General features: G+C 54.2%; 1 protein-coding gene across 2 annotated transcripts in view; it reads right to left on the bottom strand.

The window, feature by feature from the left end:
- Nucleotides 1-848: 848 nt before the first annotated feature.
- LOC144948468 (roquin-1-like) overlaps nucleotides 849-27,479 on the bottom strand; it is a 65,520-nt gene continuing 38,889 nt past the window's right edge. The window contains exons 3-23 of one of the 2 annotated variants that reach the window (XM_078877963.1): nucleotides 25,271-25,521; nucleotides 24,079-24,205; nucleotides 22,689-22,922; nucleotides 21,719-21,894; nucleotides 20,824-21,024; nucleotides 20,240-20,372; nucleotides 19,647-19,765; nucleotides 18,708-18,820; nucleotides 17,519-17,866; nucleotides 15,045-15,400; nucleotides 13,419-13,987; nucleotides 11,642-11,824; nucleotides 10,684-10,866; nucleotides 9,625-9,723; nucleotides 6,773-6,935; nucleotides 6,152-6,275; nucleotides 5,259-5,367; nucleotides 4,538-4,696; nucleotides 3,013-3,120; nucleotides 2,062-2,201; nucleotides 849-1,286 (exon numbers count right to left, since the gene is read on the bottom strand). In XM_078877963.1, coding sequence (XP_078734089.1) covers nucleotides 1,004-1,286; nucleotides 2,062-2,201; nucleotides 3,013-3,120; nucleotides 4,538-4,696; nucleotides 5,259-5,367; nucleotides 6,152-6,275; nucleotides 6,773-6,935; nucleotides 9,625-9,723; nucleotides 10,684-10,866; nucleotides 11,642-11,824; nucleotides 13,419-13,987; nucleotides 15,045-15,400; nucleotides 17,519-17,866; nucleotides 18,708-18,820; nucleotides 19,647-19,765; nucleotides 20,240-20,372; nucleotides 20,824-21,024; nucleotides 21,719-21,894; nucleotides 22,689-22,922; nucleotides 24,079-24,205; nucleotides 25,271-25,501 — 4,158 coding nt within the window. In that variant the 5' untranslated portion in view covers nucleotides 25,502-25,521 and the 3' untranslated portion in view covers nucleotides 849-1,003. Of the gene's footprint in view, nucleotides 1,287-2,061; nucleotides 2,202-3,012; nucleotides 3,121-4,537; nucleotides 4,697-5,258; nucleotides 5,368-6,151; nucleotides 6,276-6,772; nucleotides 6,936-9,624; nucleotides 9,724-10,683; nucleotides 10,867-11,641; nucleotides 11,825-13,418; nucleotides 13,988-15,044; nucleotides 15,401-17,518; nucleotides 17,867-18,707; nucleotides 18,821-19,646; nucleotides 19,766-20,239; nucleotides 20,373-20,823; nucleotides 21,025-21,718; nucleotides 21,895-22,688; nucleotides 22,923-24,078; nucleotides 24,206-25,270; nucleotides 25,522-27,479 lie in introns of those variants that run through there. The other variant, XM_078877962.1, reaches the window with a different exon arrangement.

Genomic DNA, 27,479 nt, shown 5'->3' with positions numbered 1-27,479 from the left:
GCGACCGATCGGCTACGCGATGAGCACCCGCCAAATCGAAAGTCGCTTCGCAGAACACCACCTTTCCCGGTTCCCTTTTTTCTTGTTGTCCGTTTGTTTCCCTAACCGACCAATCAAGGCACGCAAAGTCAGCTTCGTTTGTGTCGCACTAGTCAACCGCTAACGAGCCACACTGCCTTGCTGGCTATTGACGACATCTTGGAGGGGGAGAGACAGAGAAGGTGCGAGAGTTGCAACGCGTGCACGGTTGGTGGTGGTGGTCGTATCGTTAACAACGAAGGGGGCTGCATTGGACGATGGGACGTCTTAGGAAGTGGCGGTTGGGGGGCGGGGAAGGCATGCAATCAAATGCACCGACTCGCTAATCGAGTCGATCGTCCATCGCCATGCGTCCCAACGGTTCTAACACTTTGACAATTAAACTCTTTCTCTCTCTCTTTTTCCCCCCCCCGTCGAAGAACAAACGGCGCGTCCAGGCAAGCCGCGCCGCGAAGACATAACGGTGAACGACAGAATTGAACGAAATCCCCAAAAAAATAAAAAATGGGCTGTGAGAAAACGAACAACCCAACGGGGTTCGAGCGCGCCGGGAGACCAGTGGGAGAGCAGCCGCCCCCCCCCCCATCCTGGCCCCCCCACTCCCCCGGCGACAGCACCAGACTTTCATTTTTGTTTGAAAACTACGCGTAGATCATCCCGTCGATCATCGTCACCCGTTTGAAATCGTCCCAATGTCGCGAACGGCGCCGACACAAACCCAACCGCTCCAAGCCACCAGCCCCCGCGCCATCCACCCCCCACCCCCACGCCAAGGCCGGGAGCTTTCCCCCCCCACTCCTGTCGATCGGCACGAGAGGTGCCGGACCCTAGCCCGAGAGCGCGCACTCCCCCTACCGGCGTACGGCGCCTGCTGAAAAAGCAAGCGCCCGTCGTCTCATTTAGTTATCGGCGGCAAGCTGTCACTGCCGCCGCCGCTGGCGTGGCGGCGAGGCATGGCGCGGCGTCACACGGAAGCCAGCGAGCCGGCATCGGCGACGCCGTTCAGCTGCGGTTGAGGCTGCGCGGAGGAGGAGATGGCGAGCGCGGCGGTCTTCGTTGCCAGTGCCGAGGCAGCGGCGTCGTCACGACCGCCGTGGCAGGCCGCCGCCGATGACGACGAAGGCGCCGATGGTGCCGATGCCGCTCCCGCCGATGCCGTCGAAGCGGCCGCGGTCGTAGCTGCCATTGCCGCCGCGGTGACGACACAAACGCTGGGGGGAGGGCCGGTGACCCCCGCCATCATGTCGCTGTGTACAAAGACGAAAACAATCGTGCATGCGCGTGGATTACGGACAGCTTCCCGACCCGCGATTTAGCTGTTATTGTTTAACATCATTATTATAATTTGGCTTGTCTACCCAGGAAAGACTCTCGCTGAGGCTCTGCAGCAGCAACGCCCCGTGTAGTTTCAGTTGCTGTGTGGGATCTATTGTTGGTATGTTAGGCAAATACACCGTGTGTGTGTGTGTCTGTGTGTTTTGGCTCGGGGAGGAAGCCCTCGAAGCAGAACAGGGGGAGAATATTCACACTCCAGAGGCAAACTCACACGCACTCACTCTCAAACACACAAAGATCGCCCGTATAACCTTAAACAGACTGTTGGGGCAAGTGCTGTTAGCGAGCACCTATGAAGGCCGGCACGGCACACGAGGGGGGGGGGGTGGGTGGCCCGTCTCCCCGGTGCTGATGGTGACACACCGTACCAGGCACTCGACCTCGTGGAGGCCCTAGAACTGGTTCGGTTGTTCGTCACCGATGTTGGGTCGTGAAAAGGGAATCGAACTTGGGAGGGCCAGGTTCTTGGCGCCGTGAATGTTCCAAATTAATATTTAATCTTAAGACGTGAAATTAATAGGCACGATCAGAATGTGTGTACATACGTATGCACGTGGAACTTCTTTCACACCGTACGTAGCCTCGAACTGTGCTACTGTCGGAGGTGAGTGGTGAGTATAATAGGTGAGTGGTGAGTGTTGGGGGGGGGGGTGAATATTTTGGGGCGTGGGTATGGGAGAGACGTACGAGGCCGTGTACATTTGCGGCGCGGCGCGGGATTCGTCGCTGCTTGGACCTGGCGAGGCCTGGCAGCTCGCCTGGCCGGCATCCCCAGGGCAGTCCAACTCATCCTGGGTTAGCTCCAGCGCCAGGCAGTGCTCAAAGTCCTGGTCAAGGGAGGGAGGCGCGTACACACACAGACACACGTGTAAATGTACGGATACACAAAAAGCAGAGACAGATTCCCCCATGTCACTGTTAAAGGCTGGCATGGTGGACGAGGTGTGGGGGGGGGGGGTGACTAGCATCATACCCAGACACCTTTGTCAACCAACTGTTGATGTATACACACTTGTATGATGTACTCATTTTAAGGCCGAGTCAACCTACGGAAGGCCCAGGAACGGTTGAAATAATCGTCACTGGTTTCGATCATTCAGACGCTGTCTTCCCGACAGACCTGTTCTTCACCTGAGGACGGCTGCTTGCGTTGTGGCCGAAACGTTGTGAGAATTGTATTTTATTATGTTTTATTTTTATTATTTTATTATTTCCCTTCTACGTGACTTTACCGAAAGAACCAACAAGATGAATCATCACTGCGGTTGGTGGCTACGAGCGGGAATCGAACTCGGGCCGCCAGGTTCGGAGTGAAGCGCGCAAAACGCTAAACTACCGCTCCCCATATACGCGCACAAGCGCACACACACGCACAAGCGCGCAAGCGCACAAGCGCACAAGCGCGCACGCACGCACAAGCGCACAAGTGCGCACACACGCACAAGCGCGCGCACACACGCGCACACACGCACACACGCGCACACACGCACACACGCGCACACACGCACACACACGCGCACACACGCACACAAGCGCGCACACACGCACAAGCGCGCACACACGCACAAGCACGCACACACGCGCACAAGCACGCACACACACACACGCACACACACGCACACACGCGCACGCACTCACCAGATCGTCCGGCCCCTCCCCGTCAGCCACCTGCTCGTCGGCGCCAGCCCCACCGTCCGTCGCGGTAGCGGACACCGTCACCCCCCCATCCGCCTGCAGTGGGTCGGTCTGCGACCCGCAAACAGAGACACCCGCCGGGCAAAGCTCATCATCACGCGGGGGGTGGGGGGGGGTGTAAAGTGGCGACGTGGGGGTCGGGAGGAGGAGGGAATGCACCGACCGGACAAAAAGGAGCCGTGTGGCCAGTTGCGTCAAATTTCGGCAAGTGACATTACCGGTTAGTTCCCGTGAACTTACGTCGCAAACCAAGCAAAATGAATGCTTAACATCATTTACGCAACTGACCACTCACTTCTTCTTGGTTCTTTCGGTAAAGTCACGTAGAAGGGAAGTAATAAAATAATAAAAATAAAACATAATAAAATACAATTCTCACGACGTTTCGGCTACAACGCAAGCAGCCATCTTCAGGTGACGGCTGCTTGCGTTGTAGCCGAAACGTCGTGAGAATTATTTTATTATTTTTATTTTTATTATTTTATTACTTCCCTTCTACGTGACTTTACCGAAAGAACCAAGAAGATGAATCCCTGCAGTCACGAAAGCTTTAAATCGAAATTTGACTACTCACTTGTTTGGTGTAAGACACAAAGTCATGCACAAGGCATGGCTTGTGTAACATCTAAATGTGACTGCGTCTCAACATTCAGTACAGAAACAGTGGGCGTAGTTGTGTAATAGAAAGTCAGTCATAGGTCTCTATCCAAGTCTATGGGTCCCGATCTGGGTACATGGGGATCTCTGATAGTCTATGGGTTCACTATCTGGGTGTATGGGTGAAGCTGTGGGTCTCTGTGCGAGTCTATGGGTCTCTATAAGTCAACGCAACGTGGCTTCACGCAGCGTCTAAACGCAAATGCACTTTCAAGATTCTGTTCAGGAACAGCGGACGTATTTATATTACAGACAGAGGCAGTAAGAGAGGGAGAGAAGTACGTTCTTAAGCCTGGACTTGAGCAGCGGCAGGAAGCTAAAGATTTCCGTATAACCTGAATGCTGATTATCAGAGTTGTGTTTTTTGTTTGCATTATGACTGCAGGTATTGTGGTCTATGCAAACATGACTCCTTGTAAAAAAGGTGTCAGTTTTGTTGCCAGATAGAAGGGTAAAAAACCAATTATCATATTTTTTACTGGCAAATGAGGTTCCAATGGTGAACCTGAGTGCTGTTAGCGAGTAGCGCCTATGAAGGCCTGTACGGCACATGAGGTGGTGGGTTGCCAACACCACGCCCGACCGCCTTTGTCTCCACAGTGGCGATGTTTTTAAACACCACACCAGGGACTCATTTGAGGCCGAGTCGACCTAGGGGATGCCCAGGACCGGTTCACCAGTGTCGTCCGTAAGTGGGAATCGAACTCGGGTCGCCGTGCTCGCAGCGCACGCGAGCGCTGACCGCTGTGCCACCGCTCCCCCCACATTTTTGTTGCGGTGCGGTCCGTCGTGTGGGACGACTGGGACTCACCGTCGCCCGAGCGCCGACTCGCCCGCCGCTGGCGCCGTACGCCACCCCCCCGCCGCCGATGCCGCCGCCGGCTTCCTCCGGGCTGCGACGTGGCCCCGCCGACGGCTGCAGCGCGAGCGCCTGCGCCTCTCTCTGCAGCAGGGCCGTGTTGCTGGCCGCCTGCGCGGCACAACGAGGCGCATCACCGTCAGCTCCACACACGCCCGAGTTACAGACCCGAAGCATAAAGCTTCAAAATTGCAAGCCTCCAAGTTCGAGCCACGAAGTTCAACACCTGGGGTTCAAGGCTTCAAGTTCAAGCCTGAAAGTTCAAGACCAGAAGTTCTAGCCCAGAAGTTCAAGACCCGGATTTTAAGACTCCCAAGTTCAAGATCCGAAGTTCAAGATCCGAAGTTCAAAGCTTCAAGTTCAAGCCTCCAAGTTCCAGACCCAGAGTTCCAGACCCAGAGCTCCAGACCCAGAGTTCCAGACTCCAAGTTAGAGATGGGCGTGGTGTGCATCTCCGGTTTACAGGAAATTATACGGACGCTGGAAATTCCACATCTCGTGTGGTTATGGTTACGGCTACCAGTGGGGTCAAGTGAGCGAGTATAATTATGGAAAGGGTTAAGGCTAGCGGGCGGTTATTTGGTGTGGTGACTGTTATGGCTAGGGTAAGGATCAAGGCAAGGGTCCTGACCATCTGCTGTGGTTACGGTTATGGCTTGTGGCACACGCCTACCTGCATGCCGTGTATCTGGCTCTGCTGGCTGATCTGGTGGTTCACCGCCTGCAGCTCCATCTCCAGCCGCATGTGGTCTCGCTCCGAGCAAGGTGCCATCGCCCGCTCCCTGTCGCACGCAAGACACGCACCGACGCGGACACGAGCACAATCACGACATCGTCACGGCCGTTCAGTCGCATGGCGAGGGAAACTAAAACCTAAAACTTAAAAACTATGCTTAGCTTTCGATTTAAAGCTGTCGTGACTGCAGGGATTCATCTTCTTGGTTCTTTCGGTAAAGTCACGTAGAAGGGAAGTAATAAAATAATAAAAATAAAACATAATAAAATAATTCTCACGACGTTTCGGCCACAACGCAAGCAGCCGTCCTCAGGTGAAGAATGAAACACCACCAAGCTTGGAGCGTATATTTAAGCTGGTAAGGCACACTTGAGCAATATCGCTATTTTTCAGAAGAGACCTGGCCACAAATGATAGCTCAACGAATTTGCTTATTATCGCGTGGAAATTTAGAGCAGCCAAATACTTCAAAAACACGTTTTCGAAACGTGGAGGGAAAAATCTGGAGTGACCAAGAGAAAAATCCACACGATCATGGGGAGAACATGCAAACTCCAAATATACAGGAGTGAGGATCGGGATCGAACCCACGACCTCCTTGTATACCAGGCGAGGTAGTTAACATCTCTGCTATAATTTCCCACGCGCTAAGCCACTTTGTTGAGCTATCATTTGTTGCCAGCTTAGTGGGTGCTCACCTGGTAAAATAAAAAGTTTTTGTGGTTATTAATTTAACCGAGTCAGGAGCCTACCAACGGGCCGTGTGGGTGGGGTGGGGGGGCTCCCCGTGTGTGTATGGAAGGCCGGATCGTCGCGTGCCGTGGTCGTACCTGTCCGTGTACTGCGGGGTGGGGCTGGGCTGAGACGGGTACACGTTGGTGGGCGAGTTCCAGCCGCAGGAGCTCGAGTAGTTGACAAAGTAGTCTGCGAAGCACGGGGTGAGAATCGGGGCGTCTAAGGACGAGTGACAGGCGGACATGGACCGATCAGTATGGTGCGCGCTGCACATCAAGGACGGTGTCGCGCGGCCCCTCTTGAGCCGCCCGGCCACCGCAAGGTCAGTGCTTTATACACGACCAGGTGGGTGGGTGCGTGGATGGGTGGGTGGGTAGGTGGCTGGGTTGGTGGCTGGGTGGGTGCGTGGATGGGTGAATAGGTGGGTAGGTGGCTGGGTGGGTAGGTGGCTGGATGGGTGGCTGCGTGGATGGGTGGGTGGGTGACTGGGTGGGTAGGTGGCTGGGTGAGTCGGTGGTTGAGTAGTTGGCTGGGTGAGTGGTTGGCTGGGTGGGTGGGTCGGTCGGTGGTTTGCTGGGTAGGTGGTTGGCTGGGCGGGTGTTTGGTTGGTTGTGTGGCTGAGTGGGTGGGTAGCAGGATATTTGGCTGGGGTGGGTGGGTAGTTGCCTGGCTGGGTGTGTGTGGGTGGCAGGGCGTGCGTGGCCGTCGGCGCTCACCGGTGACGTTGACAGGCCGCGTGGCCGAGCCCTGGGAGGCTGTGGCCTGCACAGGGCCCGTGTTGCGGAAGGAGGTGCGCGCCGAGCGGGAGATGGCGCCCCACTTGGACACCGTGGGGCTCTCGCCAAATGGGATTATGGGGTCCTCGTCCTTGGGGCGGCGCTGGGGCGGAGAGCACGTGACGACAGGGTTAAGGGGCGAGCGGGCATGAGGACGGGCGACGGATGGCCGTACGAACGAACGAGCGAGCACGTTAATGTACATAACCGACGAATGATCGAATGCCCAATTGAATCGGCGAATGAATGCACGAGTGCACCGATGAATTAATGGAAATAATAACAATTCACATTTGTAAAAGTGCCGCACTGCATCCGTGGATCACAACGAGACACCACCATGTATGGAAAGCCAGGAAATAAACAGAACCTGCAGGGTAAACGGCCAGAACTTGTCAGGTGAGTTTGTCAAGAGAGGACTTAAACAATGGTTCTAACGACTCCGATCGTCTAACGAGTAAAGACAAAAAGCGATCCAAAAAACCTGGAAGCAGCGCTGGAAAAATCCCGATCACCTCAAGAACAGAACCTTGACCTCGGAGTACTTAGAGAAGAAGGCGATCCCCGAAGAACTCAGGGACCTCGTTGGGAGCTTAAAAACAGAATCAGTTCCAGTAGATATCGTGGGGCTAACCCAGTGAGTGCCTTGCAGGTCTGCAGGATCAGACAGCTCGCTCGAGACTTAACGGGTAGCCAGTGCAGAGACAAGAGAGCAGGCGGGTGATGTGGTCACGAAACAAAGGCACGATGGTGTAAATCGAAACTAAACTATTTATTTTATTTTACCAGGGTAAGGCACACTGAGCTATATAGCTCTTTTTAAATCCTTTATATTAAGTTCGCTTGCTTGCTTGCTTAGGACCGTGCAAATCTTTCGGTCGTTTTTTAACCCACTTCCCGTGATCCAATCGAGCTGACATTTTCCACACAGACTCGTTGTGCGTGACAATTAATGTTCGTGAACATTTTTTTCCAAAATTTTACACTTTTTAGGACAAAAATATTATATTTAATTACCAATTGCTTAATGGTGCAATGCAATCATCTGACCCATAGGTGGCAGCCATCTCAAGCTAGAGGACGAGAGGACTCTAGCCGCCACGCATATAAAGGATTTATAGTGATAAACTTTGTTTTTACGGGTTATACTTATTCAGAATTAACCTGATAGCTCAATGAAAGTGGCTTATCGCGTGGAAATTAATAACAGCGAAATACTCGAGATGCACGTCTCTAAATGTGGAGGGGAAAAACCGGGAGGACTCGGAGAAAAATCTACGTGACAACGGGAAGAGAGACACATGCAAACTCCAAATATACAGCAGGATCGAACCCACGACCTCCTGTATACCAGGCGAGGTAATGAGCATTGGCAGTCGAACGAATGCACATTGAAATGCAATGGTGAACAAATTAATTAAGAGGCCCATGAACAAATCAACTAACGTCAAAATATATTCATGAATCCATGCACGAAGGGACATTGGATGGAACGCGACTTCATCGCCAGTGAAGAAAAAATCATCAATCGACCACCAGGGAGCGCTGTTAAATTGTTCACCACGGTGGTGGGGAGAGGGGGTGTGGTGGTAAATATCAGCAGCAACCACTGCGAGTGACAATTGCATCACGGGCCTGAAGCCTCTGCAGGGCCCGGAGCTTGAACCACCGCAGCATCTCAGCGACGCCTCCTCTGCCCCGCATCTGCGACACGCCGGTTTTGAACGCCCGTGTGTGCCTGCCTATGGTTGCTATCGAACCGATCTTCCAATCGCTCCTGGACGACTTCATTGAAGTCACTGCATAGGACGACTCCATTAACGTCACCCAACAGGACGACTCCATTAACGTCACCCAACAGGACGACTCCATTAACGTCACCCAACAGGACGACTCCATTAACGTCACCCAATTGGACGACTCCATTCACGTCACCCAACAGGACGACTCCATTAACGTCACCCAACAGGACGACTCCATTAACGTCACCCAACAGGACGACTCCATTAACGTCACCCAATTGGACGACTCCATTAACGTCACCCAACAGGACGACTCCATTAACGTCACCCAATAGGACGACTCCATTACCGTCACCCAATAGGACGACTCCATTAACGTCACCCAATTGGACGACTCCATTAACGTCACCCAACAGGACGACTCCATTAACGTCACCCAACAGGACGACTCCATTAACGTCACCCAACAGGACGACTCCATTAACGTCACCCAATTGGACGACTCCATTAACGTCACCCAACAGGACGACTCCATTAACGTCACCCAACAGGACGACTCCATTAACGTCACCCAACAGGACGACTCCATTAACGTCACCCAATTGGACGACTCCATTAACGTCACCCAACAGGACGACTCCATTACCGTCACCCAATTGGACGACTCCATTAACGTCACCCAATTGGACGACTTCATTAACGTCACCCAACAGGACGACTCCATTACCGTCACCCAATTGGACGACTCCATTAACGTCACCCAACAGGACGACTCCATTAACGTCACCCAACAGGACGACTCCATTAACATCACCCAATTGGACGACTCCATTAACGTCACCCAACAGGACGACTCCATTAACGTCACCCAACAGGACGACTCCATTAACATCACCCAACAGGACGACTCCATTAACGTCACCCAATTGGACGACTCCATTAACATCACCCAACAGGACGACTCCATTACCGTCACCCAATAGGACGACTCCATCGGGAGTTGGGGGGTGGTGGGGGGGGACGGACGGACGGACGGACAGGAAGTAGTACCTGGTCGAGCCACATCTCGTCGGTGGAGCGGTGGTACGCCTCGCCCCAGCGCACGCACTCCGTCTGCGACGACGGGGTGTCGCTACGACTCAGCTTCACCTGCGGCAGAGAGACGCGGGGGTGTCACGGAGACGGACGCCGGATCGGCAGAATTCATCAAATCGCCGGGGGCAGCCCCACCTCGTCCCGCGCCGGGGTTTAATGTCTCGCTGAATCTTACTTGGGTCGCTGGTAGAATCGAGTAAGTGGCACGTGGCTAGTAGAAAGCCGCGGCGGTAGCGAGAGGTGTCCTGGATGTGGTATGCCGGGTGTTTCAATATTTTCTTGAACGCAGACACGGACGAACCCGACTACAATTAAGCTCCAATCTCACGGAGACCCATGGGCGTGGGTTCCTTTCTCACCGAATATTTTGTCGGTTGCTGGTAGACTGTCGATCTGTACACGGTGGTGTGGCCCGCCTTTGTCTCCCCAGTGCTGATGTTTCACTCTGCACCGGGTACTCGTAGAGCCAGACCAAGGTCGGTAGAGAATTCTTATCATTCAGTGTTGCTGCCCCAGACTCAGAGAGCCAGAGCGAGGCTCCTAAAGGAGTCATCATTCAGTGTTACTGGCCTGAGGCTCAGAGCCAGACCAAGGCCCCTATCGGAGTATTATTATTCAATGTTGCTGCCCAAAACTCAAAGAGCCAGCCCAAAGCCCCTATCGGAGAGTCTTATAATTCAGTGTTGCTGGCAAAAGCCTCGAGAGCCATACCAATGTCCCTATAGGGGTCTTATAATTCAGTGTTGCTACCCGAGGCTCACAGAGCCAGACCAAGGCCCCTATAGGAGTCTTATAATTCAGTGTTGCTGGCCTAAGCCTCAAGAGCTATACCAAGGCCCCTATAGGAGTCTTATAATTCAGTATTGCTACTCGAGGCTCACAGAGCCAGACCAAGGCCCCTATAAGAGTCTGATAATTCAGTGTTGCTACTCGAGGCTCACAGAGCCAGATGAAAGCACCTGAAGACGCAAACGCCGCTCTCCGCCCCCCAAGCAGCGCGCGCAGGAGCCGTACCGTCATGTCAGAGCCGCTGGTGGCCATGACGTCGCGCGGCTTTGCCTCCTTGTCAGCGATGTACGAGCTGATGGCCTCGCACGACCACGGGGAGTACTGCGACGGGAACTCGCTGTCCGCGTAGGCGAGGGGGGGCGCGCGCCCGCACGCCTCGCCGCCTCCGTCGTCCTCCTCCTCCGAGTACTGCGAGGGCAAAAGGGTCCCCCCCCCCAAAACCCGTGAAGCCTTAACCGACTGTTGGGGGCAAGCGCCGTCAGTGAGCAGCAGCGCCAACGAAGGCGATCACCGGCAGACGAGGGGGGTGGGTGGCCAGCACCACGCCCGGCTGCCTTTCTCCCCCAAGTGGTGATGTTTGACACATCGCACCCGGCGACACTCATTTGAATGCCTACCAACAATAACCGCCATTCGCCACTCAGTGGCGGTGACGTCACCACGACGCTTGTGCCTGGCTAGGTGCACGTTGAGGCCACGTGAAGTGTCGAACGCCCGCTGGCAGGAGGTCACGGGGCAGACCCAGGTGCCACGGGCCGGCTGACTGAGATGACTGGCTGATGCACCACCTGTGCCCCCCTACTGTGCCGACTTGCTGTGCTTTAGCCACCCGGCGCTCCGCTCGTTGTTAACACCTATCACGACCCAAACCCCTATCATTAACCCTACCCCAACACTACACTTACCATTACATCTATCACTACGCCTACCACAACCCCCATCACTCCCCGTACTCCTACTCCCGAACACAGCAACCACCAGGCTCCATCCTACTCGGTGGACGTACTCTCTCTCGACATGCAGCAGCTCTAGCAACAGCAGTAATGGCAACAGCACTTTAGCTCACAGCAAATGCATCGGCATTAGCTGTTGCAGCAGCAGCGAGGCGCACCAACGTGCACCCAGCCCGACACGCGCTCTCCCGGTTGGGGGGGGGGGGGCCCAACGCAATGCGGCCGCTCACCATTGGCGCGTACTCCTCTCCGCCGTAAGGGGCCATGGCGAGGGGGGGCGGCGTAGGGGAGTGGGCGAAGGGGGGCGGGGAGACGGGCGGGGCGCCCGGGCGAGCCACCTTCAGCTGCGCTAGCAGCTCGGCACGCCGGCGGTGCAGCTCCTCCAGGCTCGGCGGGGGCTGCGCGTACGGATCCTGCGGGACGACACCAGGAGAGCGTTGGAGCCGGGGCACGGTTAAACGCACGTCGCGGTCCAAATTGGCGACATTGTTAACTGCCTCGCGTGATATACAGGCGGTCGTTTGGTTGAATCCTAACCCTGACGCCTGCTGTATATTTAGAGTGTGCGTGTCTCTCTTTCTCTTTCATCATCATCATCACGGTGGCTAGGAGATGTTAACTACCTCGCCTGGTATACAGGAGGTTGTGGGTTCAATCCCGACCTTGAAGCCTGCTGTATATTTGGAGTTTGCATGTCTCTCTCTCATCATCATCACGGTGGCTAGGAGATGTTAACTACCTCGCCTGGTATACAGGAGGTTGTGGGTTCAATCCTAACCCTGACGCCTGCTATTTATTTGGAGTCTGCGTGTCTCTCTCTCTCATCATCATCACGGTGGCTAGGAGATGTTAACTACCTCGCCTGGTATACAGGAGGTTGTGGGTTCAATCCCGACCTTGAAGCCTGCTGTTTATTTGGAGTCTGTGCGTCTCTCTCTCTGTGGTCGCATGGATTTTTCTTCCGGGCCTCCGGTTTTTTTCACATCCACATTTAGAATCAATGTCACGCGTTTAGAGCATTTGGCTGCTATAAATTTCCAGGTGATGATAAGCCACTTCGTTATCATCTGTGATGTCTAGGTTGCTTCTGTGGGGGCCTTACCTGGTAATATAAAAATAAATTACCAATTTTAATTTTCAAAATATATGCCCCCCCCCCCCCAACACACCTACAATTTAAATTGTCGGTAAAAGCACACAGCAGCAACATCACTCAGTGGGAGAAAACAGAGCGTGTTTGAAGCCAGGCTACGCGATTGTGGAATTCCCTTCGTGCTGAAGCTAAATCTACACTATGAGATCTCTTTTACCAGTGGCAAAATATAATTTTACCCTTTTAACTGGTACAGTTTTGTACCAGTTAAAAGGGTAAAAACCTACCATGAAGCTAAATCTGTTACGCTTTTTTAAATCGTCTTAAAACTCCTGTTCTTTTCCCGACAGGCCTTCTCTCCGTAACTTAAGCTTCATGTAAAAAGCGTGTGAATTGCGCCGCTGCATATACAAAGCCGAGTTAATTTTTATTATGTTCCTGGAAGGCTAACGAGCGCTTGGGCAGGCTGGCGCTGCGTGAACAGGCCCCTGTGCGATCTTAGGGATGGTTACCACTGCGGTCCGATAGGCTTAGGCAGGCCACGCATTCAAACATAGAGCGCAAATTTATAAACACAGTTGTTGCCAGGATTAAAACATCCCCCCCGATTTAGTGTGGTTAAAGGTGCTGTACGGCTCACAAAAGCGGATACCACAGAACTACCCCCGAGATCGCTACACGTGACCTCCGGTCCACGCAGAAGGGAGCAGCACTTGCGTGCCTCACCCCACCAGCTGCAAGCTGTCCGTCTCACGACGGTTACACTTATATTTCATAATCCCGAGACCTGGAATCAGCCGAATCGTGGTAAATCACATCTGCGCACGAGCGTGCCGGCCAACAACCGTATCGTTACGAGATTCGACAATGTTTTCTTTCGCGACCGCACAGCTAAAATCGACTGTGGCTCTCACCCGTGGCACGCTGGCGGGCCGGTGCTGCTGCTGCTGCATCTGCGGCGGTCCGTGTGGTGCCGCTGGCATGTGCCCGCCCTGCGGCGGCTGGTAGTACCCGGCCTCCGGGTGGCCGTGCGACGGTGGCAGCGGCCCACCCCTCACCGCGTAGCCGCTCTCGTGCCCCGGGCCGATGCCGCCATCGCGCTGGCCCGGCGGGTACGGTGACGGCGCGTGGGGGGGCGGCGGCGCACGCCACGCCCGCCGAGAGTCGTACGCCGCTGCCGCCGCGGCGGCGTGGTGGTGGTGATGGTGGTGGTGGTGGGGCGGTGGCGGCGGCGGAGGCGGCGCTCCGTGGTGACCCATGTGGTACCCGCCCGGGAGCGGCGGCGGAGGTGGCGACGCATAAGCGTGGTGCGTGGGGGGCGGCGGTGGCGGCGGGTAGGGACCGTAGGGGTCCGCCGGTGACGGGGGAGGGTACGCGTGGGGCACGGCAGGGCCCCCCAAAGAGGAGTCCGGGGGGGCCCCCTGCCTGTGCACGTAGCGGGGAGCGTAGGGGGAGCTTGGGTGTTGGGTCTGACAGTACGGGGCTGCGGAGACACAAACGCGGAAGACACTCAAGATGACGAAGACAACGATACAATGAGCAATTATGGACCGTCTGAATAGGACATGACGGGAGAGATGCAGTCGGTCTTCGGACAATAGGAAGGTCTTGAGGCTGGACTTGGAAAAAGGGCAGAGGGTCGACAGCACGGATGGCTGGAGGAAGGCGACCAATGGCCACGCTGTACAATTTCGCATCGTACGGCGACAGTTGATATTTTTTTGTGCCGTACGTTTAAGAATTTAGATCGCTCCGCGAAATTCTAAATTCGCGTTGACATCCTGACTGTATCGGGGACACGTGACACGGTAATCGTACGTCGTGCATTCTATATCGTCTCAACTAAAACTACTACTACCATTTACTATTTTTATTTTACCAGGTAATGAGCTATGTAACTCTTTTCAGAAGAGACCTGGCCACAAATGATAGCTCAACGAAGTGGCTTATCACGTGTAAATGTATAGCAGCTGCATACTCTAAATGCATGTTGATTCTAAACGTGGAGGGAAAAACCGGAGGACCCGGAGAAAAATCCACGCGACCACAAGGAGACAGACATGCAAACTCCAGGTAGTCCCCGACTTACGATGGAGATGCGTTACGACGACCCCATCGTAAGTCGAAAATATCGTAAGTCGAAAATGGCCCAGCCTATCCAGGAGTCAAAGAATGGTGATAATTTAGCAAAACAGAGCAATTTACAGTACTGTACTGTATAAACTATATGCGTACAGTACATCCCAGCAGCGTCCCAACGCACGTACGTTTGCCTGCGGCGCAAAATGTAAAATATTTGACAATTTTGTCATATCCCTATCGCCATCGTAAAATCGAAATATCGCAAGTCGTACTATCGCAAGTCGGGGACTACCTGTACAAATATACAGCAGCAGGCGTCAGGGTTGCGATCGAACCCACGACCTCCTGTATACCACGCGAGGTAGTCGACATCTCCCAGCCACCGCGGCGCCAACTTAATTCGGGTTCAACGCCAAGGCCACCGCCGCAAGTGCGCCGCACGCATTGCAGACCCTCACCTCGGTAGTGCTGGTGGTCGTACGCTAGCGCTGGCGGCGGCGGCGGCTGTTGCTGCTGCTGCCCACCGCGTGGGTCCTGGAAGTAAATGTCGACGGGGGGCGCGTGGTGGGGGGGCGGTTGCGGCGGCGGCGGTTGCTGCGGCTGCTGCGGCGGTGGCGGGGGGTAGAGCACCCGGCTCATGGGGTGCGCGTGGGGGTGCCCATGGGCGTGCGGGTGGTGGTGGTGGTGGTGGTGGCCGTGCGGCACCGGGACACCTTTGCCAGTCAGGTCGGGAGCGCCGAGTCCGCCCGGTTGAAGGTGACCACCCAGAGCCGCGTAGGGACCCAGGTGGGATTTCGGAGGGGAGCCGATTTTGCTGTAAGAGACGGACACGGGGGCGAGCCGCACGCAACACACGCCTCTCGTTAGCACGGTTGGCTACGTACGGCGCGAAAGATATTCAACATTACGTACACACATAGCAGACGCCAACTCATCTTGCAGCTATCAAACGTGCGCAAGTGTTTTGTTACGGTTAAGAGGCGTGGCAAAGCATGGACAAGTGGGATGGCAGCCAGGTGGTAGTGAGCCGGCGCTATCAACAACTGCCCAAGCTCTGCCGTCCTCTCTCTATTAAGATGTTTTCAGCCATTTACGTGGGAGGAAACCGGAGAACACGGAGGGAACAGATTCACTCAATGTACCACCATCTCCTGGGCGAGCCGGGTTGTGCGGTGACCCACCAAACCTACCCCCCCCCCACCCCCATTTCCACAGCCCAGGATAACAAGGCCATGTGCGTAGCCACCCCCGCCTGGCATGCCACATGAGCTTCGTGATTGAAAGCATCTCCCAGAAGCAATCAAATTCGTCGTAACGCGTGTGGAGGGGGGTGGAGGTGGATCGTCGCGTACCGATCTGACACACGGTGGTGGGGGCCCATGTGACGGCCGTATTCCGATGAACCTATCAACCAATCACAGCGGTTTTCCAGTTTCAGTTCGGGACAGTGCAGACTTGTCCCAACTGGCGAAGCAATACGTGCCCTTATTTTGATTCAGCAGAGCCACTCCTTGTCGAACCGGGCTTGCAACAGTCGCGTTGAAACACTTTGGTTTTAATGTTATGACGCGTCTCTCCGGCAATGGCCGGGGCAAATGTTACGTCTGTCCGGCGACATACATATATACACATACGTACGACTAACAACTTTACAACGCTCCAGACCAAAACTACAAAACCCACAGCGCCAATCGCCAAGAAACTTAACCACACAAGGGGGTGGGGGCTTGATCGAGATGTGGAGTGAACATCGGCTGTTAATGCTGCGCGTAGTGCTGTCGCCTCGTGCTCTGTTACAGCCTTAACTGGGCGCCGCGGTAACAAGATGTTAACTACCTCGCCTGGTATACAGGAGGTCATGGGTTCGATCCCGACCCTAACGCCTGCTCTATATTTGGAGTTTGCGTGTCTCTCTCGCTCTCATCATCATCACGGTGGCTAGGAGATGTTAACTACCTCGCCTGGTATACAGGAGGTCGTGGGTTCGATCCCGACCCTGACGCCTGCTGTATATTTGGAGTTTGCGTGTCTCTCTCGCTCTCATCATCATCACGGTGGCTAGGAGATGTTAACTACCTCGCCTGGTATACAGGAGGTCGTGGGTTCGATCCCGACCCTGACGCCTGCTGTATATTTGGAGTTTGCGTGTCTCTCTCTCATCATCATCACGGTGGCTAGGAGATGTTAACTCCCTCGCCTGGTATACAGGAGGTCGTGGGTTCGATCCCGACCCTGACGCCTGCTGTATATTTGGAGTTTGCGTGTCTCTCTCTCTCTCATCATCATCACGGTGGCTAGGAGATGTTAACTACCTCGCCTGATATACAGGAGGTCGTGGATTCGATCCCGACCCTGACGCCTGCTGCATATTTAGAGTTTGCGGTGTCTCTCTCTCCCCGTGGTCGCATGGATTTTTCTCCGGACCCACCGGTTTTTCCTTCCACATTTATAAACGTGCGATTAAGATTATTTTGCTGCTATTTGTGGCCAGGTTGCTTCTGAAAAAGTATCTAATCGCTCAGTGGGCTTTACTTGGTAAGATGAAACATAGTTTAGTTTCACAAGTGCTCGCTAACAGCACTTGCCCCAACAGTCTGTTAAGGCTATACGGGGGATCTGTCTTTGTCTTGTGTTCGTGCGTGCGTGCACGACCCACCCCTCGTGTGCCGTGCAGGCCTTCAGAGGCGCTCGCTTAACAGAGCTTGCCCCAACAGTCTAGCAGACTATACAGAGGATCTTTATCTTGGTGAAATTTAACGTGCGTGTCCGTACGTATGCGAGTGTGCATTTGGGTGCGCACATGCTTTCGCGCGGAAACGCAAACACGTGTGCGAATGTGTGCGAATGTGTGTGTGTGCGAGTGTGTGTGTGCGAGTGTGTGTGTGCGAGTGTGTGTGTGCGAGTGTGTGCGTGCGTATGCCAGCGCCCTTACTTGTCCGGCGGCGACCCCGACAGCGACCCCGGCGCGCTGGCGCTCGCCTCTCCCACCTTGCCGCCTCCCAGCGCAATCCTCACCCCCAGGCCGGCCGCGTGGCTAATGCTGAGCCCGGCCGGCAGGCCCAGGCCCCCGCTGACCTCCGCGCCGAACCCACCCGGGTCCGTGCCGCGCGCCAGCAGCTGCGGCGAGCTGCCGCCTCCGCTCATGAGGCCGTTCTGCGTCGGCAGGAGCTTGGACGCAAGCGGCTCCAGTCCCGAGGAGCCCATGCCAACCTTGTTGAGTTGCGTGAGAGATTGGCTGGTGCCTCGACCGCCCGCCAGTTTCTTGTTTTTCAAGCGGTACCTGGTTGGGAGGGGGGGGGGGTTGGAGGAAGCGGTCGTGTGGTTTTGGTAGCGCGAAGATGTACGAGGGGTCGCCGTTGTTCAGATTCATTTGAGCAAATCGGGATGCCGTGCGTCAATGACGAGACGATGTCGCGCGTAATTACATTACGGGGGGTGCGGAAGTGAGACGCGTGTGGCGTGTGATGTCATCGCCTCGGCCGCAAAGGGCTGATCCATCCGGCGCTGGATTCTATCACAAAATTTTGGGCAAATTCTCTGATCGGTAAGGCCAATTTTCTCCAGAACAAGTCCCTAATAGCAACGCAACTTTATACAAAAATGTTATTTGTATCGGATTGTCTTTAGGGGCAGTTATCGTGAACCATGATAGAGACAAGACCGATGGACAGTGATAGCTCAACAAACACAACTGTGGTTGCAGAGTGAAATAAACCAGTGGGTGGCGACATCCGATATAGAAAAATATTATTTTTTACTTTACCAGGTAAGGCCCACTGAGCTATTTAGCTCTTTCAGAAACGACCTGACTATCAAATCTAGAAATATCAAATGATAGCTTAAACGAATTGGCTCATCATCAAGTGAAAATGTTTTTTTATAGTAGCAGCCAAATCCTCGAAACGTATGATGTTGATTCCACACGTGGAGGGAAAATCCAGAGGGCCCCGAGAAAAATCCACGCGACCACGGGGAGAGAGACACCACTAACTTCAAATATACAGCAGGCATCAAAGGGGGTCGGAATCGAACGCACGACCTCCTGCACACCAGGCGAGGGAGTTAACATCCCCGAGTCACCGCGGCACGAAGGGAGTACGACGCCCGCGATTCGTTCTCACCTCTCCAGCTCGTCCTGGGAGTGAGCGAACGTGCAGCTGGCGCCGCGGGGGCAGCCGCCCTGCTGCGTCAGGTCGCGGCACATGCTCGTCTTGTACTTGCTGTTCTGCAGCGGCTGCGCGGCGCGGAACACAACGCGCAAAGGGCAACGGTGACTTTAACAAGTAGTAGGCCAATATCATCCACAGCAGAGGTTTTGGGTTAGAGCGCGTAAATATAAATGCGCCGTTAAACCTGCAGCCACCCGACACAGCCAATTAGTGAGGTGTTGTCACGTAAACAGAACGTGCCAATTAGTCACTAGTTCAGCACTAGTGTATACTGTAGTAGTGTAGTATATAATGTAGTGTATAGTGTACTAGTACAGCACACCGGTGTGTTGGAGAGTAAACCCACAACATTTACAATTCGAGTACCGTGACGTTTCGCCAGTAATTACAACCGGCATCATCAGGCGACAGCCAGAGCTGTGGAGAAATCCTCCTGTTTCGGTCTTAAATAGATGATAAAGGTGACGACGATGGTGACGGTGCCAACGACGGTGGTAATTACAGTGGGTGATGATGATAGTCATAGTGGTGATTTAAATGATGAAGGGAATGATAATGAAGATGATGATAGTAACAGTGATGATGATCAAGGTAATGATAATGATGATAGTAACAGTGACGATGATCAAGTAAGGTCATGATGATGAAGATGATAGTAACAGTAATGATGGTGACGACGACGACAGCAATGATCACGATGGTAATGATGACGGAAATAACAAGGACAGAAACGATGATGTGCATGTCGATGATTGGAATGACGATACTCATGGTGACGTGCATAACGGCGGTGACGGTAATAGCAACGACAGCGGTGCCAAAACTGGTGACGACGTCGATGCCGATGATGACGAATATCGGGGGCGGTGGTCGTGGCGTTGGCGAGGGCACCTGCGTCTGCTCGAAGCCCTTCTTGCTGTAGTTCTGAATGAAGTCCACCAGTCCCTGCACGACCGTCTTCACCGCAACCATCGCCGCCGCCAGCTGCTCCCACGTGGGCGCCGCCGCGTCTGCGTGTGGGGCGGAAGCGTCCGTGTGAAGGCCGGTGAAAAGCGCCGACGTGTTCAGACTTAGCGATCCTGACGATGATTTGACCCCGTGGTGTTGATCGCGAGACCCCGGCCACCAGGACTGTCCCATAAGGAGCGGTGGGGGGGGGGGGTGCAGGCCCTCCCCCCCCTACCACCCCATGCCTTCAAACTAAACCGGACGTATCACTAAAACTATTTTTTTTACTATTTTTATTTTACCAGGTAAGGACGACCGAACTGTTTCTAGCCTGCTGTATATTTGGAGTTTGCATGTTCTCTCCTCCCAGTCGCGTGAATTTTTCTCCGGGTCCCCGGGTTTTTCCACACGATGAGCCACTTCTCGTTCAGCTATCATTTGTGACGGCCGGGCCGCTTCTGAAAAAGAGCTTAGTGGGGCCTGACCTGGTAAAGTAAAACATTAGTTCAGTTTTTTTAATCGTAAGACTTGCTTACCTGGGCTGGGGTCGATGTTGGCCAGCAGTTCCAGGTGGGGCCGGAGCTGGTTGAGGTTGGCGGGGTCGCCCGTTCTCTGCAGCGCGATCGTCAGCTCCTGCACGCTCTGCGCAAACGATGCCGGCGTCTGCAGCTGTTGGGAGCGGGGGGGGGGGGCAGAGGGCGTTAGTGGTAAGGCAGACACAAGAAATAAACACACGCACGCACGAGTGTGTAAAAACATCGTCTTGGAGAATACAAAGGTGGCTTGGGCGTGGTGCTGGCCACCCACCCCCTCGTGTACCGTGCCGGCCTTGTATGTATGTATATTGAATTTCTTTCGCACCGTACGTAGCCAGCCGTGCTAATCGGAGGTGCTCGCTAAAAGCACTTGCTTCAACAGTCTATTCAGACAATACAGGGGAGATCTTTGTTTTTACAGACACGCGTACATACATGCGCGTCTACGTATGCGTGCGTGTGCGAGTGTGTTTGCGCGCAAGTCTGTCTCTCGCCTTGTCGACGATGGACTGCATGTCTCCATACGTGCATATATATGTATGCGTGTGTGTGCGTGTGTGTGTGTGCGCAGGTCTGGCTCTCACCTTGTCGATGATGGACTGCATGTGCGACTTGTGGGCCAGGTCTCCGTAGAGCAGCGACGACCACTGGTCGGGCGCGATGCGAAGCCCGGCCTCCATGGCGATCTGCACAATCTGCGAGTCGTGTTCGCGACGCAGCGCCTCGTACGTGCGGAACTCCTCCTTGAGCTGCATCAGCGACGAGTCCTCGTCGCGTTTCGTCACCTGCGCCGGGGCCGGAGAGACGGGGGAGCCACACACGGGGGTTAGCGGTTAAGGTTGATTTTTTTCGCGTTTAAAGTTTGTTGTTCTTCCACGCAACCTCCGAGTAGCACGGTTGGCAATGTACGGTGCCAAAAAAGTTCAACATACATACTTGCATACAAGGTCAGAGGTTTAAGGGTTTAGGATTAGGAGTAAAGAGGTTTAGGACTCGGGGCTTAGGGTTTTGGGCTTAGCATTATGGGCTTAGAATAAGGGTCCTACGGTAATGACCTGAGGATCACGGGATTAAGGTTATGGGCTTAGAGTTGGGGGGCTTAGGATTAGGGGCTTATAGTTATGGCTTAGGATTATGGGCCTAGAGTTAGGGGCTTAGGGGGTTTAGGGTTATGACCTTCTGTTGCGTGCGTACATGTTGTATCGTTCGTCAGCTCACCATCTCTGGTGCAAGCTGCCCACGGGAGCCTCCCACGGCAGCTCGCTGTGTTTCTAGATTGAAAACTAATTTCTTTAAAACTGCTCGTCGTTGTGGTGCGCTTAGTTTGTAGTCCTTCCCTCGCCACACCTCTGATTATCACGGTCGGCTACGTAGTGCGAAAGAAGTTCAACGCACGTACACAGGCATGTTTATAACTACAGTTGGCGCGCGTGTGTGACGGCGCCCGTGATGGTGGCGCTCCCCGAAGGGCAGGCGTACCTTGAAGCAGGAAGCGCGGTAAAGCAGCTGCACCACGTGTCCGATGCTGGTTTTGGACGCCTGCGGAAATCGCGTCTCCAACCGCTGGACCACAAACAGCACGAGCACCTTGCGCGACAGTGCCGAGCCGTCCTCCAGCGCCAGCAGCACCAGCTTCAGCGCCTCCTCCTGCATGGCTGGGGGAGTCAGGAAGGGGAGGGAGGGAGGCCGGACAGGGGAGGCAACGAGGGATACGAGCGTTGTCACGATGACGACCGGATTGAGTGAGATGACGATTTCATCCGAGTCATCCGTCATTCAGCCACGAGAAATCAACTGATGCAGCGAGGCCTTACACAGGCTTCGCCAACTCTAATTACGTAAGTAGACACAAATACAAAGATCCCCCCCTATAGAATAAACAGACTGTTGGGGCAAGTGCTGTTAGCGAGTAGCACCTATTAAGGCCGGCACACGAGAGGGTGGCTGAGTCAACCTAGGGGAGGTCGTGTTGGTGGCCGTGAGCGGGAATCGAACACAGACACCCACACGCAACACAGACACAATACCCCCACAACACTCAACAAAGACACAACACAGACACACAACAACCGCCATTCGCCACTAAGTGGCGGTGACGTCACCACGACGCTTGTGCCAGGCCATGTGCACCTTGAGGCCACGTGAAGTGTCGGGGCAGACCCAGGTGCCACGGGTCGACTGACTGAGATGACCGAGATGACTGGCTGATGCACCACCTGTGCCCCCTACTGTACCAACTTGCTGTGCTTTAGCCACCCGGCGCTCCGCTCGTTATTGTGAGCGTCGCTCCTCCGCCCTCCGTTGTTGTTGGAGGGCGACTGCCTCCAACTGCCCAGTAGCGTCCTTCACGAGCCTCCTCCACAGAGGCCGATCTTGACACCGCTGATACCAGTCATCGGCAGACACAACACCCACACACACACACGCACGCACGCACGCAACCACTCACCGGGCCCGAGGAACTGGCATCCGCGGGCGCGCACGGCCGCCCACAGGTTGGAGGAGAGCTGCTGCGGGTTCTGGTGCTGTAGGATGAGCTCGGTGACGGTGCGCTCGCCCAGGGACCGCGCCGCCCGCATCGCCCGCAGCCGGCCCTCCTCCTCCACCAGCTGGCAGTTGACCAGCGTCACCAGCTTGCGCTGCATGGGCCGCGATAGCTGGGACTGCGACGCTGCCACCACGCCTGCGGGCGGGGTCGGATAGGGGCAGGGACACACAGGCAGAGAGACGCGTGGTGGGTTGTTATGCACCGCCTCGATCTTTTTCACGGATGTCCAGCAGGGGGCACGGTGTGGGGGTGGGATCAGCGAGGTTACATGAACAAACAATACAAAAAAACGATAGGCGTGCAAAACAGAGCCAAGTTAGCAAGTCACTAAAATATATATAACAAAAATTAAATAAGTATAAATTGCATAATTACGCATACCTGTCAACCCCTTATTAGTGCCTACCCTATTAGAGACCGATTCAGATCTTATTGGTCACCCAGTGCCCTTACAAATCTCAACATTCATCCTACAAAGTCCCATCACAAGGGAAAAACAAACAAATAGACAAATAAAATGTGTTGCCCGCATTGAAACGGCTGTACGCCGTATGGACCTGAAAACTCCATTTCCCTGTATAAGAATACGGGGTAAACCGTATGAGTTGACAGGTATGAGTATGTAAATTCCTGCGGAAATGTCAACACCAAATGCAAGCTTGGGGTAAGGCAGAAAAACAACAACAACAAACCCCAGACCACAACACACAGTCGTCCCTCGATTACATTGCGCGTTAATATTGAACTGTCGATACGGAAGGATCAAAGTGAGAAGTCGAGAGAAGAGGTCAATCTCATTTGCAAAATTATAAAAGGTTCATGTGACCACGCTTTGCCGTGCCGGTCACCATGTAGCGCCGCAGCCCAAAACAACCTGTGGTGGGTTTGGTGGCCGCTCGGCAAAGCATCCAGGCCGGGGTTCACCAAGCCGCTTCCTGTACTGCCACCTCACAAGTTTTACAAACCACCACAAAAGCACCATCAACATCACCATCGTGACCAACACCCGCACCACCACCACTAATACTACCGCAACCGCCATCACAACCAGCACCGCCGTCTTAATTGGCACTACCGCTATCACCAGCATCGCCACCACAATCGGCACCAGTGGTGGCGACGTCATCGCAGTGCTTGTACCAGGCTAGGTGGAGTTTGAGGCTATGGAATCTCTCAGCTGGTAGGAAGTCCCAGGACGGACACAGGTGTTATATGGGGTCGACCAACTGAGAAAACAAGCAGTCGCCGCCATCATCTCCACCGTCGCCACCGCCGCCACCACCCGACTCACCCTTGGCGCCGCTGAGAGGTTTGAGCAGCAGTGCCAGCTCCTCCACGCACTTCTTGGAGGCGTCGTAGTGGGCGCCATTCTCTGCCACGCTCGGCACTGCTACGCCGGGCGCCTGCGAGTCCGGCACCTGTGCGGGCAGGGGAGAGGTGCCGACGGGTTACGTGACGCCGCCGTGGCAATCACCGACGCCGGTGGCGGAGTTTGTACGATGCGCGCCGTTTGCCGGTGCAAACCGACGGGATCGGGCAAACGCAGCGCGATTAGCGTGCTGTAAATTAGCATTCCACAATGATGATGATGATGACGATGATGACGATGACTGAGATCAAGGCAGCGATGATGACGATGGTCATGACGACAATGATGATGAAAACAGAATACGCTTTACCCCTTCCAGGAAATTATACAGTGTTAAGATCTTCAAACACCAGAGACGATTTGCAAGGTGTCAGTCTGCATTAACCACGCATCATGCTTGTGGTAAATTATGCAAACAAACATCCTTTGATAATAATAATAATAATGTATGCAATGTCTTTGAAACTGATTGGCCTACACCAGAGACCGCCTCCTTTGTGGCCTTGTCCCACCACCATTGTTAGACTAGAGAACAACACCAAAAGGTGGATAACACATCTTAACACCTCCTATAATATTAATAATCCGAAGCTTGCCTTCATGTAGCTCTGTAACATTTTGTTGTCTTTCCCCCGCACACTCCTATTAGCGCGGCTGGTTACGTGCGGGGCGAAAGAAGTTCAACGTGCATACGTACACACATACACAAAAGCCTATTCGTTTTTTTTTATTATGATGCTAGAAAAAAAGATTCCCATCGAGACAATGACATTGACTAGGACTAAGATGACGATGATGACGTCAACGATTATGACATCATGACGACATGACAATGGCGACGATGATTGCAACATGATAATGACGACGATGATTACAACATGATGACAATGATGACATTATTATAATGACGACGATGATTATGGCATAATAAAAATGAAGATGATTACGACATGCTAATGACGACGACGACGATTACGACATGGTGATGACGACAACAACGACAATGTACGACACAAATAAGAAAACGATCCCAAGGGGGTGCGTGCGCGCACACACACGCGCACACACACACACACAAACTTGAGCACGCACAAACGTACGCGCATGCACGTACCTGCGCGCCCAGCAGCTGCAGCAGGGCAAAGTTGACGGGCAGCGCCTCAATGTCCGTGTGGATGGCCGTCTGGTCGAAGGGGCAGGCCTTGCGGTGCAGCTTGTTGAGGCACGTCTTGCAGGCCGTGTGGCCGCAGCCCAGGCTCACGGGACGCCGAAGGGTCTCGTCAAACTCATGGCAGCAGATGGGGCACGACAGGAACTCGGTCCACTGCGGCGCTTGCACGGGCATCGTTGTCGAAGCCGCCCGGCCTGCCTCGGAGGGTGTGGGGGGGTAGAGGAAGAAGAGGGGAGGGAGGGAGGGCGTAACGGCGACGGTTAGCGCAACCGGGTGTGGATCAAGCACTCGCTTCATTACCGGTGGTTAAAAGTCGTAGATTTCTTAAACACGATTCAACGTGGCCTCACGAGCACTCTCGTGTCGGCAGTGAGACTCGAATAATCCTAAGCGTGCCTTGGTGTAGCTTCACCGTTGAACGCGAGCGTCCGACATGGCCCCAACAATGCAGGTGGCATTAACCGCATTATTAAAGCTCACCGCAACGTCACCATTGCGTGCCGGCGTCATGGGGTCGAATTTGTGGCAAATTTGAACATTCACCTGCAAATAACTCACACTTTGGATTACACAGTTGCAACACGGCCACGGTGTAAAAGGCTCGAGACCATGGAATTACAATCCAGCGGTTGTTGGCTCCATCTCCGGGCAGGGCAGTTGCAACAATGGTCAGGCTTCTTAATTCCCACCCACCCCACCACCGTCCCCCCCAAAGTAGTATACAGGAACTCCTCTACTTAAACACGAGTTAGGTCGCCAGGTCTGTTCGTAAGCCGATTTGTTCGTAAGTCCCAACTTTATTCCAGCCGATTCCAAACACGGCGTGTACACTAAACATGGGGAATGGCTTTAAAAGTTGAACAATCCCTTGTAGATGTAGATGCCACTGGTTCCTCACGTTCTGCAGATGTGGAATTCCACCACCGCCATCTACCGCGCGGCGGGTTGAACTTACGACTCTCGATCCGAACAGGCAACTTGACAAACACGGGCAGGTTCGTTCGTATCTCTGAAAGCTCCTAAGTCGAACGTTCGTAAGTAGAAAAGAGTCTGTCATAACATGGCGTTGCACACCACAGTTAGCCGATCGGCAGGTGGCGTGTGGCGGTTGTAAAGCGTGGGTTGTACTGCCACCGATTTCCGGGGCAGTTTGGCGAGCGTGGAACGAGTTGGGGCAGACTTCCGTGCGAGAGGGGATCTCCCTCCCGAGGCTCTTCCAGCAGCAGTTGGGGGCGAGAGCAAAGCTGTCGAACGGCTGCGCCATGACCTCTCCAATTCGTCCAGCCGTACGCTCGCGAGAGAGAGGGGGGAGACTCGGCGATACAGCCGCAGTCGATTCCACGTACACTTTCGCGACATTTCACCCCGAGAGATAAAATAAAAACCAGAGAGGGGGTGCTCGGACGAACCGGAACCGTCGCTCACAGCTCACAAGAGCCACGGCGATGCCCTGGCCCCAACTTGGGACACCGCGAGTTGTTTTTTTGTCGATTCGGATTCCGCTCAAGTCATTTTGACAAGGAACACCCACGTACGTATACGGAGAACACCACCCACAGACCCACCCCGCCCGTCAGACAATATCCCCTGTTGCTTTGTTCCCTGCAGTCCGGTTTGGCTGGATACTTTACCCGTGACACCCTCCAGCCCGCCCCCTAAACGGGTGTTTGGTTAGTTTTTCTTTTACATTTCCCCAGGGGGAAATGACGACGACGCCGACGACGGGAGAAATCAAATGGGAGCGTTGCGCGCATCTTTGGTGTTTGAGCGAGGCTGTTGGCGAAGGGGCCGTGTGTCAGAGACTGAGCTACAACTATTTATTTTTATTTTCACCAGGTGAGGCCCCACTGAGCTACGTAGCTCTTTTTCAGAAGCGACCTGGCATGTGCAGACGATAGCCCAACGAGAATTGATTCATCATCGTCGTGTGGAAATACTTTGAACGAGTGATGTCGATTCTAAAAGTGAAGGGGGGAAAAACCGGAGGGCCCGGAGAGAAATCCACGCAACCACGGCGAGAGAGAACAAGCAAACTCCAAATATACAAGCAGGGGTCAGGGTCGATATCGAACCCACAACCTCCTGCACACCAGGCGAGGGAGTTAACATCTCTTAGCCACTACGGCGGCAGTTTCAGAATATATGGGATGGA

Source organism: Lampetra fluviatilis, chromosome 49 (assembly GCF_964198595.1).
Source record: "Lampetra fluviatilis chromosome 49, kcLamFluv1.1, whole genome shotgun sequence".
Taxonomy (NCBI): Eukaryota; Metazoa; Chordata; class Hyperoartia; order Petromyzontiformes; family Petromyzontidae; genus Lampetra; species Lampetra fluviatilis.
This window is presented reverse-complemented; position numbering and strand designations above follow the sequence as displayed.